The sequence below is a fragment of the Leucoraja erinacea genome, chromosome 11 (assembly GCF_028641065.1).
Source record: "Leucoraja erinacea ecotype New England chromosome 11, Leri_hhj_1, whole genome shotgun sequence".
Taxonomy (NCBI): Eukaryota; Metazoa; Chordata; class Chondrichthyes; order Rajiformes; family Rajidae; genus Leucoraja; species Leucoraja erinaceus.
The window spans coordinates 14,201,978-14,222,648 of NC_073387.1; the positions used below are offsets into that span (position 1 = coordinate 14,201,978).

The following is a 20,671-nucleotide window of genomic DNA, read 5'->3' on the forward strand; positions in this document are numbered from 1 at the left end:
AAGAATATTTAATTTATTTTTGTTCTTCGACCCAGCATCTGCTTGCAGTGCATGTTTCCCGAAAGTGCAGACACTCAAGGAATGTACTCATATCCTTAAAAACCTCCACAGAAACCTCCTGGTGGATGTATCCACTTGTAGCCCATCAGGATCCCCATGGCCACCTTGTATAAAAATCTTGCTTCCTATGGGTACTGTTTTTCATCAGCCTACCCAGGTGCCTTCATATCTTCGAGAGCACTCAGATCTTCCTTTCACCACTGAAGTGTTTATTCTATCAGTACCAACATTCCACAGTAGCCAATAGAGTTTTGCCTGCTTTGCCGTATGTCCCTTTAAGAGTTGGCTTCAGAGACAGTATGTGCTGAAAATGTACAATGCACGATTAGGGAACATTGCCAACATCTGCAACGCTCATTGCAATAAAGTGAAATATGAAAACACTATTCTGCAAAAACTTTCCATTCAAATTCTTGCGCCTGCAATTTTCATTAGCAAAAATACTGTGACCCACAAATTTTAACGCCAAAATTATTTCTGGTCTTAATCCCCTTTTTAGCCTTTTATGCTCCAATCAGCACAATTCAACATTCTCCAGTCAATGTAAAATGGAATCATCCTTTGTCCATGGGAACATTGTCTATCTCTTCTGGTATCCTCCAAATAGCACTCATATTTGTCCCAAAATATCGTTTAGGATTGAACATGAGGTTGAATTTGTATTATGTTGAAATTCAACAAAACTGTCTGAGTGCTGTACTTTTTATAAAGCCCCGGATCCCATACACTTTGTTAATTACTTCACTGCTGTCTCCTGCCAACCTGGATGTTGCTCTTTTCCTGCACCCCATTTAAAATTATACCATTTGACTCTCCTCATTTCTCCTGCCAATCGTTGCTCTAGACAAACTTTCCTGTATGGAGTTTCAACCAGTGAGTTTCTTTCCCATTTGTGAACTCTGCTACATACATTTTGCCAGTCTGCATAACAGAATATTCATCAGAACATAATCTTTTGATTTCTTTGAGCAAAATGGTATGCGATTGCACTACGACGTTTCGCCAGCCTCACTCACCGCTCTCCTGTGCTGTGAGTGCACCAAGTTTCGTTACGATTGGTTGAATTTTGTAAAAGTTAGCAAGGTTTAAAAATCTCCGGCCCAGAGTCGGACATGTCGCCGAACGGAAAGCAGAGACTCTGATCCCGGCAGAGGAGAACGACCAGCGACCAGCGCCTGCTGTGAGTACCCATCACACCGCCAGGTCCAGCCCCTACCCCTCCTGCCCCCCTCCCATGTTACTTTGAATAAAGTCCAAAGTCTGCCCCTATAGTTCAGGCCCTTGAGTCCTGTCTATCTATATTACTAAAAGTCTGATCTTGACCGCTTTTGGCTCGCTGTGGCGTAATTTCCGAGAGAACGCTGCCACCTACTGCCGTCATTTTTGGCCACCTCGCTCAGAATCCCCCTCCGCCTTCCGGGACTGAAGGATCTTTCCCATCGATGAAAAATCAGAGAGATATTAATGTTTTTTTTAAAATTGCCATTCTCTCTGCTGCCCCTGCTGGTGGGAGGGGGGAAGGACTATAAAAACCCGGAAGTGGTGTGTTTCACTCAGTCTCTGCAAGATGCCAGAGGGTCAAGTCTCTCTGAGCTCTGAATAACACTGAACACATGTCTACTCAACTGTGAGTCCCCTTAATGTGGTTTGAAAATGAAAATATGGTTGGTTTGAAGTAAAAAGGCACTGCCTGCAAATGGTGGTTTGGGTGCTTTGGCTTGAAGTTAAAAGACACTACTTACTGCAAATGGTGGTTTGGGTGCTTTGGCTTGAAGTTGAAAGGCACTAACTGCAAATGGTGGGTTGGGTGCTTTGGCTTGAAGTTAAAAGGCACTGCAAATGGTGGGTTGGGTGCTTTGGCTTGAAGTTGAAAGGCACTAACTGCAAATTGTGGTTTGGGTGTTTTGGCTTGAAGTTGAAAGACACTACTTACTGCAAATGGTGGTTTGGGTGCTTTGGCTTGAAGTTGAAATGCACTAACTGCAAATGGTGGGTTGGGTGCTTCGGCTTGAAGTTGAAAGGCACTACTTACTGCAAATGGTGGTTTGGGTGCTTTGGCTTGAAGTTAAAAGGCACTACTTACTGCAAATGGTGGTTTGAGTGCTTAGGCTTGATGTTGAAAGGCACTACTTACTGCAAATGGTGGTTTAGGTGCTTTGGCTTGAAGTTGAAAGGCACCACTTACTGCAAATGGTGGTTTGGGTGCTTTGGCTTGAAGTTAAAAGGCACTATTTACTGCAAATGGTGGGTTGGGTGTTTTGGCTTGAAGTTGAAAGGCACTAATGCAAATGCACTTATTTCCTGTTTGCATTGTATATTGATTTTAGATAAAACGCTACCACTTACGGCTGTGATTTTTGGCCATCTTACTCAGTCCCCCTCTGCTCAGCAGTGGCAGAGAATTCTTCCCATCAATGAAAAATAAAAGTGTTTAGTGTTTAAAAAATGTTGAGAATCTCTGTCAATCGCGCCATGAAGGCCACACCTTTTCCGGTGGGAGGGGGCGGGGTTATAAAACTCAGAAGTGTGGGTGTGGCTTAGTCTCTGCATGATTGGGGATAGAGTTCACGACTGTCTGAGCTGTGAATCAACTGAACACACTGAATGTCTACTGAACTGTGTGTTTTGTGTGGGTTTATGGTGGTTTCACCCTGCAATAAATGGTATGAAGCTGAATTTGAATTTGGTGGCCTTGCACCCTGCTTGAAATGGAATTAAACTGCACTTGAATTTGGTGGCCTTGCACCCTGCTTGAAGTGGAATGAAACTGCACTTGAATTTTGCGGCATGGACCGTGCTTGAAGTGGTATGAAACTGCACTGAATTTGGTGGCCTTGCACCCTGCTGAAAGTGGTATGAAACTGCACTTGAATTTGATGGCCTTAGATGCTGCTTGAAGTGGTATGAAACTGCACTTGAATTCGGTGGCCGCACCCTGCTTGAAGTGGTTGGAAACTGCACTTGAATTCAGTGGCCTTGCACCCAGCTTGAAGTGGTAGGAAACTGCACTTCAATTTGGTGGCCTTGCACCCTGCTTGAAATGGTAGGAAAATGGATTTGAATTTGGTGGCCTTGCACCCTGCTTGAAATGGAATTTCAAGGAATAGCCATGAGTCAACTGCCAGCCCACCAGCCATGAGTGAGCTGCCAGCAGATCAGGCTTGAGGGACTGAGCTGCCACCCCAAGAACCCATACCAGTGCTCCAGAAAGCCCCCCCACTGGCCACCAATATTGGAATTTGTGGAGAGGTGGAATATTGTGCCGGGGGACCAGCCCTCCCGTGTGAACATGGGACCCAACGGGTCCCACTTAGTCTGGTATCCTTATAAATCTTTTTGGGGGCCTTTCGAGCTTAATGGCATCTTTCCCAGAGCAAGGTGACCAAAACTGAACACAATACTCCATGTGCAGTCTCACCACCTCAAAGCCTTTCCATCATAAACACAGCACTAACACAACTCTACCACAAGAAGAAAATAAGGATTTTTGTCTCTCTCCTGTGTAGCACATGACTCCAACTTGGAAGTATAATGTAATTCCTCTATTACAGCTTGGTCTAAATCCTGAAACTCACTGTCCAACAAGACTGTGAAAGTGTTTTTAACAGAGGGACTGCAGTTTAAGAATATGACTCGACCTCACCTGGACATTAAATCCTGGTCTTGTCAGTGATGTCCAGAGACTGAAAAAGGATTTTTTAAAACTTTCACAGAGATTCAAGCCTTCAGTGTTGAATTGGAATGTGAACCTCGTATTTTTGTTCATCTTTTCACAGAAACTTGCTCTGGATTAATAGACTGGAGTCTTATCAACTGAGTCAAGGTTGCCTTCCTCCTTGGTATCTATGTTTATTTAATGATTTATCCTAGCTGGTCCTTGAATGCAATTGCTTTGACAAAATGGCGAATGATAAATACAAATGTGAAATATTCTTTCAGCATCTTAAGTTCGTTGCTAATTAAAAACGTCATCGGGTGGCGCTGAGATGGCAGCCTCGCCAGCAGCCTGTGTTTATTTTGACTTTTTTGTTATTTTTAGTGTGCCTAAAATGTATGTTTTAATGTTTCTCGGTATGTTTTTATGTGGGGGGTGGTGGGGGGAAACCGTCTTCAGTCACTTACCTCGACGGAGATGTGATTGTTCTCTGTCTCACGTCTCCGTTTCCTCCCCGTGGCCTAACAACTGGATTGGTGCGGCATTTCCTGGAGACCGGCCAGGAGCTTCAAGCCGCAAGCATGGCGCGGACGTACCAACGCGGAGCTGCGATCCTTTGCCGAGGATCGCTGTGGAAGTGCTCCGACCGCGGGGCTTGTGGACTTTAACACCGTGAAGCTGCGGTCTCCCGGGAAGAAAAGGTCGACTCGGGAGCTCCATGCAGCGGAGTGTTTCCATTCCGTCCCGACGCCGCAGTCCCCATCATCCCAACGATAGGGCTTTAACATCGGGCCATCGGCAGAGGCAGTGCAGAGGGTTCAAGGCCCTGACCACCACGGGTGAACAAAGGAGGAAGATAACTGAACTTTATTGCTTTCCATCACAGTGTGGAATGTTGATTCCACTGTGGTGGATGTTTATGTTAAAATTATTGTTTATAGTATAGAAACATAGAAACATAAAAAATAGGTGCAGGAGTAGGCCATTCGGCCCTTCAAGCCTGAACCGCCATTCATTATGATCATGGCTGATCATCCAACTCAGTATCCTGTACCTGCCTTCTCTCCATACCCCCTGATCCCTTTAGCCACAAGGGCCACATCTAACTCCCTCTTAAATATAGCCAATGAACTGGCCTCAACTACCTTCTGCGGGAGAGAATTCCAGAGATTCACCACTCTCTGTGTGAAAAAAGTTTTCCTCATCTCGGTCCTAAAAGATTTCCCCCGTATCTTTAAACTGTGACCCAACTTCCCCAATCTGAACTTCCCCAACATCGGGAACAATCTTCCTGCATCTAGCATGCCCAACCCCTTAAGAATTTTGTAAGTTTCTATAAGATCCCCCCTCAATCTTCTAAATTCTAGCGAGTACAAACCGAGTCTATCCAGTCTTTCTTCATATGAAAGTCTTGACATCCCAGGAATCAGTCTGGTGAACCTTCGCTGTACTCCCTCTATGGCAAGAATGTCTTTCCTCAGATTAGGAGACCAAAACTGTACGCAATACTCCAGGTGTGGTCTCACCAAGACTCTGTACAACTGCAGTAGAACCTCCCTGCTCCTTTACTCAAATCCTTTTGCTTTCTTTTAGCGTTCTTTTTTTTTACTTGTATGGCTGTATGGTAACTCAAATATCAATGTACCTTAATTGGTGCATGTGCCAATAAATGTGAACTTGAACTTGAACGTTGTGGCATCTGCTGCCGGTTCTTTTTCAGTGTTGCTCTGTATTCGTCACATTCAGGCTGATTGTACAATACAGTTTTAAATTTCCATCTGTTCCATCCTATTCCTCAACACCTTTACCTTGCAAGAGTTTGGCCTCCATTTATGTTTTGTGGGAAGTTACTCAGCTTGTAACCAATCCAGCTCTCTTTCTTGCCCCACTATGTTTCTGCTTGCCAATCTTTGATGCCAGTTTACCCAGTGCAACACCCTTCTCAATTTGCTGAAAATACCACTTCTCCAGTTCTATTTTTTCCAGGTTTTTTGCTGCTTTTTCCGCATAACTCGCGTAAAATATGCTTACCACTGAATGCTCATCAAGCCTCTAGATCAGAGACCCATTATTTGCTCCTCCTTGACTAATAGTAACAACATGGATGAAGCAAATTCTCCCAAGCAATTTTCTGAAAGTATTTTGCTTCTTAGTCCGTAACCCATAGGATGTTGATATCACTATCAAGGTCGCTGAAGTTCCCCATTACCACTTATTTCATCTTGGATTTGTTGATAATTACAATTTAAGGTGGAACAGTTGTAGCGTTGCTGCCTTGCACTGCCAGAGATCTGGATTCTATTCTGACTTCTATACTGTCTGTGTGCAGTTTATAGTTCTCCCTGTGACTGTGTGGGTTTTCTCCGGGTGTTCTGTTTTTTATAGACATCTCAAAAAAGTGCAGGGTTGTAAGTTAATTAGATTCTCAAATTTCACTGTACCTTAACTGGTACATGTGACAATTAAATTGAATCTTGAACCTTCTGTAAATTCCCCTTCGTGACTAGGATGAGAAAGTGGGCTAACATAGAATTAGTGTGAACGGGTGATCATTGGTTGGCACAGACTCGGTGGGCTGAAGGAAATATGTTGACGCTGTATCTCTCAACTAAAGGTGGAGGGTGTGGGGGAGGGGGTGTGTGGGTGAGGGGGGGGGGGGGGGGGGGGGGGTGTGTGTGGGGGGTGTGTGTGTGGGTGGGGGGGGGGTGTGGGGGGGGTATGGGGGTGTGTGTAGGGGAGGGGGGTAGGGGGGTATGTGGGTGGGAGGGGGAGGGGGGGAGGGGGTGGAGGGGGGGAGGACGGTGTGGGGGAGGCAGTGTGGGGGGGAGAGGGGGTGTGGGGGAGAGAGGGTTGTGGGGGGTATGCAGGGTGGTTAGGGAGGGGGGTGTGGGGGGGGGGGTGTCGGGAGGGTGTGTGTGGGGCAGGGGGTGTGTGGGGGGGGGGGGGGGTGGGGGGGAAAGGGGGGTGTGGGGAAAGGAGGTGACTTCCCGTTAATTATAACGCAGACTGGAAGTTGTCAAGATGAGAGTTTTAGTAATAGTATAGAAGATAGATAGAGAGATGGTATTCCAGCTATTGATGTCCTATAAAATACACCCTGGACGATTTGTCATTTATTGTTTTGTTACTTTGAGGAAATAGATCCTGCCTTTGACTCCATGTGAACATTGTTGCAAATGTCCCATTGCCCCAGAGTCGAAGGCCACCTCCCATGTAATCAGGCTCGTTGTTCCAAAGTAGTTGCCAGTGAACCTTCTGCTGGAAGCGCAGATTTCAGCACCAATGCACAAAGCAGAAGAATCCAGGGGCTGTATGTCACTAACAGCTGGCTGCACTCACAAAATATCTTTGATGGCCAGTGAGGCCCACCTCCATATTTCATGCTGTTAATGCTGTTGGTGATTCTCAAGGACCTTAAATGTTGCTGGAGTCATGAGTATTTTATTGACATTTTTACTTGCAATAGCACAACAGGTATGTAAACATAGTACTCAGTAGATACCATAATAAACAATAAAAATAAGTTCAATGAATGAATGAATACATTTATTGGCCAAGTATGTACAGAAACAAGGAATTTGCCTTGGTGCTCCGCTCACAAGTAACAACACAACATACAGTAAACCATTAAGATAAAAACATAAAACATTACAATATTAAGAATAAAACATTATAGTTTAAACATGTGAATGAAATAAAATACCAGAGCAAAAAGAGGCTCAGACTTCTGGTTATTGAGTGGAGCTTGTGGGAAAAAAGCTGTTTTTGTCGCGCTGTGGTGGCTTTGACAGTCCCGTATTGCCTTCCAGAGGGAAGTGATTCAAAGAGTTAGTGGCCAGGATGAGAGGGGTCAGAGATGGTCTTACCCGCTCGCTTCCTGGCCCTTGCAATGTACACTTCGTCAATGGGGTGAAAGGTTGCAGCCAACAACCTTCTCAGCTGATTGAACAATTCGCTGGAGCCTCCGGATGTCGTGCTTCATGGCTGAGCCAAACTAGACCATGATGGAGGTGAGGACAGATTCTACGATGGCAGTATAGAATTGGACCATCATTGCCTGTGGCAGATTGTGTTTCTTCAGCTGTCACAGGAAGTACATCCTCTGTTGGGCCTTTTTGACTATGGAGTCGATGGTGGCCTCCCATTTAAGGTCCTTGAGATGATGATTCCAAGGAACTTAAAGGACTCAGCAGATATGACTGTGGTGTTGTTGATGGTGAGTGGGGAGAGTGGAGGGGAAGCTCTACTAAAGTCTACTTTCAATTCCACTGTCTCAAGAGCATTGAGCTCCAGGTTGTTACGAAGACACCAGGATGGCAGCTGTGTCACTTCTTGTCTGTAGACAGATTCCTCCCCGTCCCGGATCAGTCCAATCAGGATTGTGTCATCCGCAAACTTGAGAAGCTTGACAGAGGAGTCTGTGGAGGTGCATCCGTTGGTGTAGACAGAGTAAAGGAGAGGGGAGAGTATGCAGCCTTGCGGTGCTCATATGCTGAAGGTCTGCGGGTCCGAGATGTGCTTTCCCAGCCTCACATGCTGCTTCCTGTCTGTCTGGAAGTTGATGATCCACTAACAGAGGGATTCAGGCACAGTCAACTGGGAGAGTTTTTGAGTGTAGTAGCTCTGGCACAATGGTGTTGAATGCAAAGATAAAATCCACAAACATTTTTCCTGCATCTAGCCTGTCCAATCCTTTAAGAATTTTATATGTTTCTGTAAGAAACCCTCTCATCCTTCTAAATTCCAGTGAATACAAGCCCAGTTGACCCATTCTTTCATCATATGTCAGCCCTGCCGTCCCGGGAATTAAACAAAACTAACAAATTTATATTAAAAACATAAGTACTTACCTCTCCCTTGGAAGATTGCCTGAAGTCTCCCTCAACTTGAATGGTCCCTGCCTTTCTTGCACAGGCTCTGAGGCAGAACTGTGAACCATTGTGTTACTGTGATGTACTTCACAAGGAGCCCATCAGGTCAGCACCCAGGCAGAGGTAGCCCTGAAGGAACGAGTGAAAGATGGCAACGTCAACTTTAGTCAGCAACATTACTGGACTTCCTCATTGATATCCATTAATGTTTGGGAGGAAAATGTGTCCCAATGCCTCTCCAGCATGTGTAATATACAGTGCCCTCCATAATGTCTCGGACAAAGACTCATCATTTATTTATTTGCCTCTGTACTCCACAATTTCAGATTTGTAATAGAAAAAAAATCACATGTGGTTAAAGTGCACATTGTCAAATTGTCATAAAGATCATTTTTATACATTTTGGTTTCACCATGTAGAAATTACAGCAGTGTTTATGCATAGTCCCCCCCCATTTCAGGGCACCATGATCTTTGTAAATGAATGTAAATGAAAGTAGTCATGTTCAGGCATGGATATCACTATCAAAACATAGAGGGGACCGGGGGACAGGGGAGACACAATTTCTTGGCGGCCGCGTGGGCATGCGCACACACACACACACACACACTCTGATCTTTGCCCCACAGACGTCTCCCTCCTCCAATCACCGCGCTCTATCCTCAGTCCCACCCCCTACTTCCGTCTCTAACCGACACTTCCCTCCTCCAATCATCACGTTGAATTATCATGGTCCCGTCCAATCGGCACCCTCGATCAGCAGTCCCACCCTCACTGTCTTGCGGAAAGCGGAGATTTCACGGAGTTTTAAAATACGGATTACAAAAAATGGGGGGGGGGGGCGGTCGTTCCCCACCTCTCAAAACACAGGAGGGACATTTGTATGCCTCTCACTTTATTAATCACACGTCACGCATTTACACAAAGACAACCCAATCTAATCTAGCCTTTAAAATATTTCCCTGATCACATAATTTGGTTTTATTTCTAATTTCCTTCTCGATCTTTTGTGCATTGTTTCTGTTTATTTAAAGACTAATATCCCATAGTCGCACAGAATGAAAGAATTGCACAAAGCATCTTCATAGACAATTGCAGAGTCAGAACCTGACATCAACCTTTCTGTGCAATTGAGGATGTGCAAGAAATAATGGTAAAACAAACACAAAGTGCTGGAGTAACTCAGCGGGACAAGCAGCATCTCTGGAGAATAATGGATAGGCAACTCCAGTTATTCTATCACTTTGTGTGATTTATTTGGGTGAACCAACATTTGCAGTTTCTTGTGTCTTCAATAAGTTATGGTCTTTGGCTCAATAGCTCCTCTGCTGATGGCACTCCTGGGCGATAGTGTCAGCTTATCTCAGGTTTGCAAAGGATCTGGGATGCAGTCCTGAGCTAGTGTCAGCTCCTCCAGTTTGCAACAACACTGGGGTGCAGTACTGGACCCGCCTGCAGGCTCATCGGTCAATGGGACTGGGAACCTGCCCAAAGGCTCGTCGGGTAGGAGGGTTAACCCGGGTAATGTCTCTAGCACCAAAGTCGGCGGTAGAAGGCGTACCCGGTGTATGAAGTTATAAGAACAACAACAAGTAGTTTAACCATATAAAGTTCTTTATTAACCATAAGACTCAAAGGCTGAGAACAAAGCCTCTGCGTCGGTGGTGGGGAAGATGCTGGAATCAATTGTAAAAGATGAAATAGCGGCACATTTGGATAGCAGTAGCAGGATCGGTCCGAGTCAGCATGGAATTATGAAGGGGAAAACATGCTTGACTAATCTTCTGGAATTTTTTGAGGATGTAACTGGGAAAATTGACAAGGGAGAGTCAGTGGATGTAGTGTACCTGGACTTTCAGAAAGCATCTGATAGGGTCCCACATAGGAGATTAGTGGGAAAAATTAGAGCACATGGTATTGGGGGTAGGGTGCTGACATGGATAGAAAATTGGTTGGCAGACAGGAAACAAAGAGTAGGGATTAACGGGTCCCTTTCAGAATGGCAGGCAGTGACTAGTGGGGTACCGCAAGGCTCGGTGCTGGGATCGCAGCTATTTACAATATATATTAATGATTTAGATGAAGGGATTAAAAGCAACATTAGCAAATTTGCAGATGACACAAAGCTGGGTGGCAGTGTGAAGTGTGAGGAGGATGCTATGAGGATGCAGGGTGACTTGGACAGGTTGGGTGAGTGAGCAGATGCGTGGCAGATGCAGTTTAATGTGGATAAGTGTGATGTTATCCACTTTGGTGGCAAAAAACAGGTAGGCAGATTATTATCTAAATGGTGTCAAGTTGGGAAAAGGGGAAGTACAACGGGATCTGGGGTCTTTGTTCATCAGTCACTGAAAGTAAGCATGCAGGTACAGCAGGCAGTGAAGAAAGCGAATGGCATGTTGGCCTTCATAACAAGAGGAGTTGAGTATAGAAACAAAGAGGTCCTTCTGCAGTTGTACAGGGCCCTAGTGAGACCACACCTGGAGTATTGTGTGCAGTTTTGGTCTCCAAATTTGAGGGACTTCTTCTTCTTCTTGCGTATGGCGTGCACAGCCTAAAGTTGTACGACAACTTGTTCTATTTGATCTTATTTGATTGTGCATGCCAGGTTGATTGCATTGGTTGAAAATGATTGAAATGATTCAATTTATTGTCATTGTCAGTGTACAGTACAGAGACAACGAAATGCATTTTTAGCATCTCCCTTGAAAGGGAGACACAGGGCGTCGCGGTGTGCCCGCGCCTGCCGCCGTAATTACAGGGCGGACCACGTGAAGGTTGCAATCTCCCACCCCAGGGACATTCTTGCAGGGAGTGCAGCGTTCACAAGGTTAATTCCAAGGATGGCGGGACTGTCATATGTTGTTAGAATGGTGGCTGGGCTTGTATACTCCGGAATTTAGAAGGATGAGAGGGCATCTTATTGAAACATATAAGATTATTACGGGTTTGGACACGCTGGAGGCAGGAGACATGTTCCCGATGTTGAAGGGGAGTCCAGAACCAGGGGCTACAGTTTAAGAATAAGGGGTAATCCATTTAGTACGGAGATGAGGAAATACTTTTTCCACAGAGTTGTGAGTGTGGAATTATCTGACAGAGGGCAGTGGAGGTCAGTTCTCTGGATGCTTTCAAGAGAGAGTTAGATAGAGCTCTTAAAGATAGCGGAGTCAAGGATATGGGGATAAGGCAGGAACGGGGTATTGATTGTGGATGATCAGCCACACGGTGCTGGCTCGAAGGGCCGAATGGCCTACACTTGCACCTATTGTCTATTCCAGCTAATCGTTATCAGAGTGCATGAGCCACTCCCTGGATAACACGCGTGCGCGCGATCACATTCCATCGGAGGTCAGTACAAACACCCGACATGGATCAGGAATATAGTGACTGATCTACATCCTCTTTCTTTAGCTCATGCCTCATGAATGAAAACAAACATGCATACCTGTAATATAACAAAGCTTATATAAAATGAATGAAAATGACCAACTAACTGACCCCTGTAGCAAAGCAAGCAATACCAGCAACGACGGTCGTGTAAAAAACATTCAGTCTTTAGCCTCTGTATTTAGGATTAGGCTTGCAGGTACAGGTCCTGCACATGTCTTGTAAAACCCCCCTGTGGTACTTCTGACCGGTGATTTCACCACGGGCACAGACTTTACAGGTGATTTCTCCACAAGCACCGATATCACAGGGGGTTCATTCACAGGTGGAGACACCAAAACTGTTCAGGGTCCACTGTCACATGACCATCACTCATAAGAACATTTTCATCTTCTGTCCCCATTACTGTGTCCGGGTAATCAGCAATATCGAATGGAATTTCCTGTGTTGGCACATGCTCGTCTACCGGTAAAATGTGTCTTTGATTGCTCCTGTAGAACCTTCCTTCTGATTGAACAATATAAGATCTGGGCTCCTGGCATATCTCTTTAACTGTGCCCATGCGATTATAGCCTTCCGGGGTTTGGGCCCTGACAATCTGTCCTTCCGCCAAAGGCTGTAGTGGTCAACTCGATTGATCATAACATCATATCAAAAATGCTGGAGAAACTCAGCGGGTGAGGCAGCATCTATGGAGCAAAGGAAATAAGCGACGTTTCGGGTCAAGACCCTTCCTCAGACGGTCCCTGATGGTCCACCTGCTCACACACACACCGATGCTTTCAAATTACCACCCCCACCTATCATTTTCATTTTGTCCATGCCTTTTGTGAGTCGTTTATTAAGTAGTTGAGACTGAACCTCCTGTGCTTGTACATGTGCGGCTCCAGCAGTTCCTTTGAGACTGGAAGGGTGGTACGCTTTTGTCTGGACATCAGTCTTTGTGCTGGAGAGCCAAGCGCTGTGCCACGTGGCACAATTCTCAGATTAAGAAGATCTAAGAAAATGTCCGACCGGGCTCTGTGAGATCTCTCCATGACTTGTTTTGCACTGCTCAGCTAGCCCATTTGATTGGGGATATTCTGGACTGCTGGTGATATGATTAAAGCCCCACTGTTCAGCAAAATCTTTAAAGTGCTGGCTTGTGAATTGTCCAGCATTGGCTGACAGGAGAGTATGTGGTGCTCCATGGACCGAGAAATGTCTCGTTAGCTTCATAATCACCGCGGTTGATGAGGCTGTGCGGAACAGATTAATCTCATGCCAGCTGGAATACGAGTCCACTAGTACCAGATATTGTTGATTGTGCCATTCAAAGATGTCGGTTGCCACCAAAGACCAAGGCAATACTGGAACTGGGTGCAGCAGAAGTGGTTCTCTCTGCACGATTGTACCTCCTGGTGGATGTCATCCGTCATTGCAGGCCAGAAAACCATGCTACTTGCTCTTTTCACTGTGGCTCCTGCTCAGGATGTCCCGTGTGGAGTACCAAAGTACTCCCTCTGAAGTGAAACCGGGATAACTGCTTTGTGGCCCATCATCAATGGTTAATTAGTCTCTGAAAGGAAAGTAGGGCCGAATAGCAGGCGGAAGCATGCGTTGTTTGCTGGGCCATCCATGTTTAATGACGGTGGCGAGTGTCTGCAAAGCGGCATCCTCTGCCTTGTGTGCCACCTTTTCCTCCAGACGAGATGAAGAAATGTGATTGACCACCATAACATCGAAAGTGTCCTTCTCAGCTTCATGCAGGGCTGTAGATTTCCTAGGAGCCTGAGACAGAGATGACAGGACGATGAGAGGGATATCGGTTCATGGTAACTGCTCCAGTACATCGAGCACGCGAGCCAACATGACTGAATAATGGGGCCAAAAATGGCAGTGCCAGCATGTGTAATATATGCAAAAAGAATTTAACTGTACAGTTGCATATGTGACAAAAAAAGCCCCATTGAACCATTGAGCTGGTGTAAGCTCATCGGGTTTGCAACAGCGCTGGAGTGAAGTACTGAGTTGGGTACAATACAATAACAATACAATTTATTTGTTGTCATTTTAACTCATTGAGGTTCAAACGAAATTTGGTTTCTGCAGTCATACACACAAGAAAAAGAACCAAGACACAACACAATTTACACAAACATCCATCACAGTGAATCTCCTCCTCACTGTGATGGAAGGCAAAGTCTTATCTCTCCCCTGCACTCTCTCATCCTCCTCCCGATGTCCGAGTCAAAGCCCCCGGCGGGCGATGGTAAACGCGGGTTTGCAACACAGCTAGATTACAGCACTGAATTGGTGTTGGCGATATGCAGAGTACTGCCCTGCCGACTACAAATTCAGAAGAAGGTGTGAGGTACAGCCTTGAGCTGGCGTCAGGTCCTTTGGTTTACAGCAGCGCTGGAATGCAGTATTGAGTAGGTATTCTTGAACACTTTGAGTAAGTGTAAACTCGGGTTTGCAACAGCGCCGGGGTGCAGCCATGAGCTAGTGTCAGCTGCTGGTTTGCAAAAGTGTTGGAGAGCAGCATTATGCCTGTGCCGATGCGGCTCTTCGGGGTTGCAGCAGCACTGGGGTTGTACTCAAATATCCTATAGCGGAGATTGCTATAGGATCTTTGGGTTTGGTTGTACTGCTGTGACCCCGGGACGCGTTGTTGCTGAACGTCAGCGCGGAGACCCTGCCCGGGGCGACATCTCGCGAGATATCACTGAGCAGTGGGCGGGGCCGGCGTGATGCCCGTCAAATCACATCGGCCTATTTCTGTGACGCGACCTGTGGCGTTGCACTGGAATTTGCCCATGTTTGATTAAATATTCCCGATGCAATCACCTCAGAAATAAAGCTGACGGCCGGTTTTGATGATTTTCTCCCCTGACCGCGGGCAGCCTCGAGGATCCCAGTCAGACGCGAACGTCCCGCCCCCTCCGGCCACCTGTCCAATGAGGAAGCGGAACACGCCGGACCGAACGCTGTGATTGGACCAGGGAGCTGCCTATCAAACAGTACGTGCCCGCGCGACGTCAAACAGCGCGGCCTAGTCCACCTCGACGTTGTGTCAGTAAACTCGCGGCGCTTTTGTTTTGTATCATTTAAAAAATATATATATATATATTCCTCCTCTAGAGACGCGACATTTTGTTTACAGCGAGGAGAAGAAGAGGGAAAAAAATCTAACTTTGGACTGATCGACTGCTCGTCCTCACAGGCCGTTGACGACCGTCAATCTAACTTGCTGCCTGCTGCCTGTCCCGCCTCCCTCTCCGTCCCATTGGCCGGGCGGTGGGAGAGCGGGCGGGTGATTAGTGGGCGGCCCTGTCCGTCAGCTTGGGGTGGGCGGGTGCGAGCGAGCGAGCGAGGTTTGTGTGCGCGGTGCGCTGCGGCCTGCTCCCCGTTTGTTGTCATGTCGCTGGCGGACTCTCACTGAGGCGGATCATTCTCATGGTGCAGCTGGCACTGAGTAAGAGACCTTGGGAAGATGATCATAGAGAATCTGGACGCTTTCAGATCTTGGTTGTCAAGGGCGCTGGACCCTATGTGAGTATTATTCCACGCACCTCATTCAAATATACTGGGGTGTGCTGTTTTTATTTTTGGGGTGGCGGTGTTTGGGAACGCGTGGGTACTTACTTTTTAGGCCTTGCGACTACCACATGAGGCAGGCTTGCAAGGCCACACGCTTATACCGTTGTATTATCTCGATTACAACTAGATGGGATTATAATCAGCTATTTCGCTCTCTTGAAAGACTTTTTCTTGTGAAGTATTAACTCCTTGGAAACGGATATTCTATATGAATCAAAACGTTTGCAACTTTCAACTTGGCGTTAATACTTGCCTTCTAAATTAGTCCAGAAGTCAATTCACTCTCTGTTTATGGGTAAAGAAATTAAACTGACTTTATTTTGAGATTCTGATTGATTTTCGCATTACTTTCAAAAGTTTCTACTTATTCCATGTGCAGTACGTTTCATGTGTTACAATAAACACACGATGAATTAGAGAATTTGGAGAACCGACGTGAATATATAAGTAATCAATGACATTCTCAAATTGATAGCTTTGTGTTATTACACTGTAGATCTGCAAAGCCCATTGTTAATGCTCTGGTTTTGTAGCGGTGTGATGTGTGCACCTCAACAACTACATGCATCTTTGCAGCCAATGTCATTAAATAATCAATTAATTAATTATCTTGTCACAAAAGGTCGGACTTTGTTGTGTCTAAGTAGCCATGCTTCTCTGTATTCGTAGAGTGACTAAATTTGTGATGCACTTAATTATTGTATTCCAGAATCATCATATAAACAAAAGTCATACTAATAAATATTATGCTAAACGCATTCCATATTTGTTTGAATTCATGGTGATGAAAATGTGTGTGATGTTATCAGAGTATTTGTCACTTTCAATGTGCAACCTGAAAATAGTTATCTGGTCATTATATTTAACTTTAGAGATGGAAATTTCCAACTGTTTTTATGTTAGCTTCAGCTTTTATCAGATAACTACAACTTTTGTATAAGAAATAACTACAAATGTTGGTAAAATTGAAGGTAGACACAATGCTGGAGAAACTCAGCAGGTGAGGCAGCATCTATGGAGAGAAGGAATTGGCGATGTTTCGGGTTGAGACCCTTCTTCAGACTGAAGAAAGTGACAAAGAAAGAAAGTGGTTGGAGACAGTGGGACTAGTGGGAGGAATGGGGAGGGGAAGGAGAGTGAGAGCAAGGGCTAACTAAAGTTAGAGAAGTCAACGCTCATACCGCTGGGGTGTAAACTACACAAGCGAAATATGAGGTGGTGTTCCTCCAATTTGCGCTGGGCCTCACTCTGACAGCACAGAAAGGTCAGATTGGGAATGGGAGGGGGAGATGAAGTGCTGGTCCTCTGGGAGATCTGCTTGGTTAAGACGGACTGAGCGGAGTAGAGAATGCTACAGAGTGGGTTTCGTGGGGTCCTGGATGTGTTTAAAAATAATGGATGATTATAGGGTGATTTCACGAAAGGTCACTGGAGCGTAGATCCGCACCCACGTGACCGAAAATCTCAAGTGGAGGACATGCTAGACATCCGGTACATGTTAGTGGATGGGAAAACACGCACTTTCCCACCCGTTAAAAACATGGAAAACGGCAAGGTTTTGATCTGCAATTTATTGTGCCAGTCGGGGTGACCGTGAGGCACAGCTACCTAGATTTACAGTAAAAAAAAAGATAGAAACTAAGGTAAATTAAAGAGGGAGCTGAAGGTGCCAATCCAGCGGAAGTGAACAGCGGACATTTGCCGTGAAGATTTAAAGGTCCAAAATATCGGGAATTATCGCGTTTGCTCGCTGAATTTCATCAAAAGTAAGGCATTATTGACTTTTGATGAAATTCAGCGAGCAAACGCGATATTTCCCGATATTTTGGACCTTTAAATCTCCACGGCAAATGTCCGCTGTTCACTTCCGCTGGTTTGGCACCTTCAGCTCTCCCTTTAATTTATCTTAGTTTCTATCTTTTTTTGACTGTAAATCTAGGTAGCTGTGCCTCACGGTCACCCCGGCTGACACAATAAATTGCAGATCAAAACCTTGCCGTTTTCTACGTTTTTAACGGGTGGGAAAGTGCGTGTTTTCCCATCCACTAACATGTACCGGATGTCTAGCCTGTCCTCCACTTGAGATTTTCGGTCACGTGGGTGCGGATCTACGCTCCAGTGACCTTTCGTGAAATCACTCTATATAATCATCTCAAGTTTCATTTCCAAGATGCTCATGGTGTCTTTTTCCTCATCATTGGAGTTAGATGCTATCCCTCATCATTGGAGTTAGATGCTATGACAAGTTACTGGCCTACTTTGCTAAACCATCAAATGATCTTCTCAATATCTTGTATTAGTTAACTAATCCTGAGATGCTGAGACTAACTATCATTGTGATAAAATTCATTTGTGCGCTGGCACCAGAGAAAAAAAAAACATTGGTAAACTACCACAACATTTCAGTTTGCTTTAAAATACAGCCAAGAAGAAAATAATTTTATGTACATTGTCTCATCCTTTGCCTTTTTTTGTCAGAATATTCCTACGGTATCTTTTTAACGAAAAATTGAACTGGGGATTGCAATTTTTGACTTTTTTTACTCTTCACTATTGCATTTTAAATGTTTCCCTGATGGTTAAAATGTGCACTTGTACTAACTTACACAGATCAGCTGCTATTTGATTCTTACTTTTTTCTGACAGTGAAGTAAAGATGTTGTCATGGTTGATCTCAGTCTTTGTATAGCTTAGAAATCCCAGTTGCTATTTGATCATCCCCGCTGGATAGAACGTATAAGTAAATTAGGTGAGAATCGTATTGGGGTTTATGTGGCTATATTGCTGAATTCTGGACACTGACAGCAGTTGAATAATTTCTTTACAGACCCACCAGTTGCCATTATCTTCAGGAAGCTATTCTGGGGTTACAATGATTATTCATTTGCCCATGTGTTAAACTAAACTATGCAAAATACCAAATCTAGAAATTAAACTATGGCACCTGTTGTAAAATCCAATTTGTTTGGTATAAACCATGAAGATCTATGTGATTTCTGTACTGCATCAAAGTAATTGACTCTTTATTGCCTCTGAAGGGTTGAGCAAACCACTTGGTTATACCTGACCACTTGAGGCATAGAAAATAGGTGCAGGAGTAGGCCATTCGGCCCTTCAAGCCTGCACCGCCATTCAATATGATCATGGCTGATCATCCAACTCGGTATCCTGTACCTGCCTTCTCTCCATACCCCCTGATCCCACAAGGGCCACATCAAACTCCCTCTTAAATATAGCCAATGAACTGGCTTCAACTACCTTCTGTGGCAGAGAATTCCACAGATTCACCACTCTCTGTGTGAAAAAAGTTTTTCTCATCTCGGTCCTAAAAGATTTCCCCCTTATCCTTAAACTGTGACCCCTTGTTCTGGATTTCCCCAACATCGGGAACAATCTTCCTGCATCTAGCCTGTCCAACCCCTTAAGAATTTTGTAAGTTTCTATAAGATCCCCCCTCAATCTTCTAAATTCTAGCGAGTACAAGCCGAGTCTATCCAGTCTTTCTTCATATGAAAGTCCTGACATCCCAGGAATTAGTCTGGTGAACCTTCTCTGTACTCCCTCTATGGCAAGAATGTCTTTACTCAGGTACACAAAAATGCTGGAGAAACTCAGCAGGTGCAGCAGCATCTATGGAGCGAAGGAAATAGGCAACGTTTCGGGCCGAAACCCTTCTTCACGGAGGAAATAGGCAAATAGGCTAAGAAACCCTTCTACACGAAGGAAATCTGTCTTTCCTCAGATTTGGAGACCAAAACTGTACGCAATACTCCAGGTGTGGTCTCACCAAGACCCTGTACAACTGCAGTAGAACCTCCCTGCTCCTATACTCAAATCCTTTTGCTATGAATACTAACATACCATTCGCTTTCTTCACTGCCTGCTGCACCTGCATGCCTACTTTCAATGACTGGCCTACCATCACACCCAGGTCTCGTTGCATTTCCCCCTTTCCTAATCGACATCCGATGCACGATAGAAAGCAATCCACGTTTGTACAAACTCTTTATGGCTAATCCCCTCTAGTCGAGGCAACATCCTGATGAACCTCTTATTCACCCTCTCTAAAATCCTTTCTGTAATGTGGTGACCAGAGCTGCACTCACTGGTTTAAAGAATGTTAGTATGACTTTAATTTTACATTGTTATTTTACGGAGTCTTGGATTATTACAGCGTGAAGGTGGAAATTCAGTTGATTGTGGCATAGCCTCTTTCTTGAGCTATCCATTTAATTCTACTCAATCTTTCCAATAATCCTGTAAGCTTTCCCCATAATTCAAATATTTATCCAATTTGCTTAAATCTGCTTTCATCGTTCTCTTGGGTAGTGCACTTCAGAGCACAGTAGTTTCCTGAATTTCAATGAAGAAAAAAATCATATTGCCACTAGTCTCTTGGTAATCACCTTAAATCCATAACTCCAAGCTATTGATCTCTTTGTGCAGTTAATAATATTGGACAGTGTATATTCTCGAAAATTACTTCTGTTGACATTGCTCTGGATATTCCAATAGAAATAAATACTTTATAGAAGTTCTAATCTCAAAATAGCTTTACATTGGAAATAATAGCAAAATTGGGAGGGGGATGTACTGGTAGCTAATTGCAAGCTTTTATTGCAGTGTGATTGATGTGCTGACTCGAGCATATATATATATATTTATGCGATTATATATAAAAGAAATTCACCAGGGTATGAACATTTATCCGATGGAGGAACGGCGAATTGGCATAAAATCCTGCTCGCTCAGTGAAATCTTTTTAAAGTGAGAAGTGAAGTTCAGCTCTTATTTAAAAAGTGAAGAACCAAAGTTGCACTGATTGATCACAGGCAAAGCTAGTTGTGCGCAATTGCAATACGCAAGGATTGCATTAATCATGTGCACGTATTAGAAAATCGTAAAAATCTGGATAGTTTTTTGTTACTGTCATTCCAATCGCCTTCCAAATTTCTGCAGTTTTGTTTGAAATTTTGCCTTATTCTTCAGTGACTGTTCATCTCAGTTGAGAGGAGATAGCTGGGAGGAGATGGGTACATTTCAAGCATTTCTAATATTTAAATCATTTGTTATTTGTCTGTATATAATTGTCTTAAGTCAGTTTTAATCTTTT

The 20,671-nt window shown here is 44.6% G+C and overlaps 1 protein-coding gene and 1 long non-coding RNA gene across 7 annotated transcripts in view; one reads left to right on the forward strand and one right to left on the reverse strand.

Annotated features, from left to right (window-relative positions):
• Window positions 1–6,916: 6,916 nt before the first annotated feature.
• LOC129701482 (uncharacterized) lies at window positions 6,917–14,973 on the reverse strand. Its single transcript, XR_008724204.1, has 3 exons — window positions 14,806–14,973; window positions 8,566–8,715; window positions 6,917–8,284 (listed from the first exon to the last, which is right to left on the reverse strand). It is a non-coding gene; the product is annotated as an uncharacterized LOC129701482 (long non-coding RNA).
• Window positions 14,974–15,069: 96 nt separating this feature from the next.
• rbm27 (RNA binding motif protein 27) overlaps window positions 15,070–20,671 on the forward strand; it is a 101,381-nt gene continuing 95,779 nt past the window's right edge. For 3 of the 6 annotated variants that reach the window (XM_055642688.1, XM_055642692.1, XM_055642691.1), the window contains exon 1: window positions 15,073–15,510. In XM_055642688.1, the coding sequence (XP_055498663.1) occupies window positions 15,452–15,510 (59 nt within the window). In that variant the 5' untranslated portion in view covers window positions 15,073–15,451. Of the gene's footprint in view, window positions 15,511–20,671 lie in introns of all 6 variants that reach the window. The other 3 variants (XM_055642690.1, XM_055642686.1, XM_055642689.1) reach the window with 3 other exon arrangements.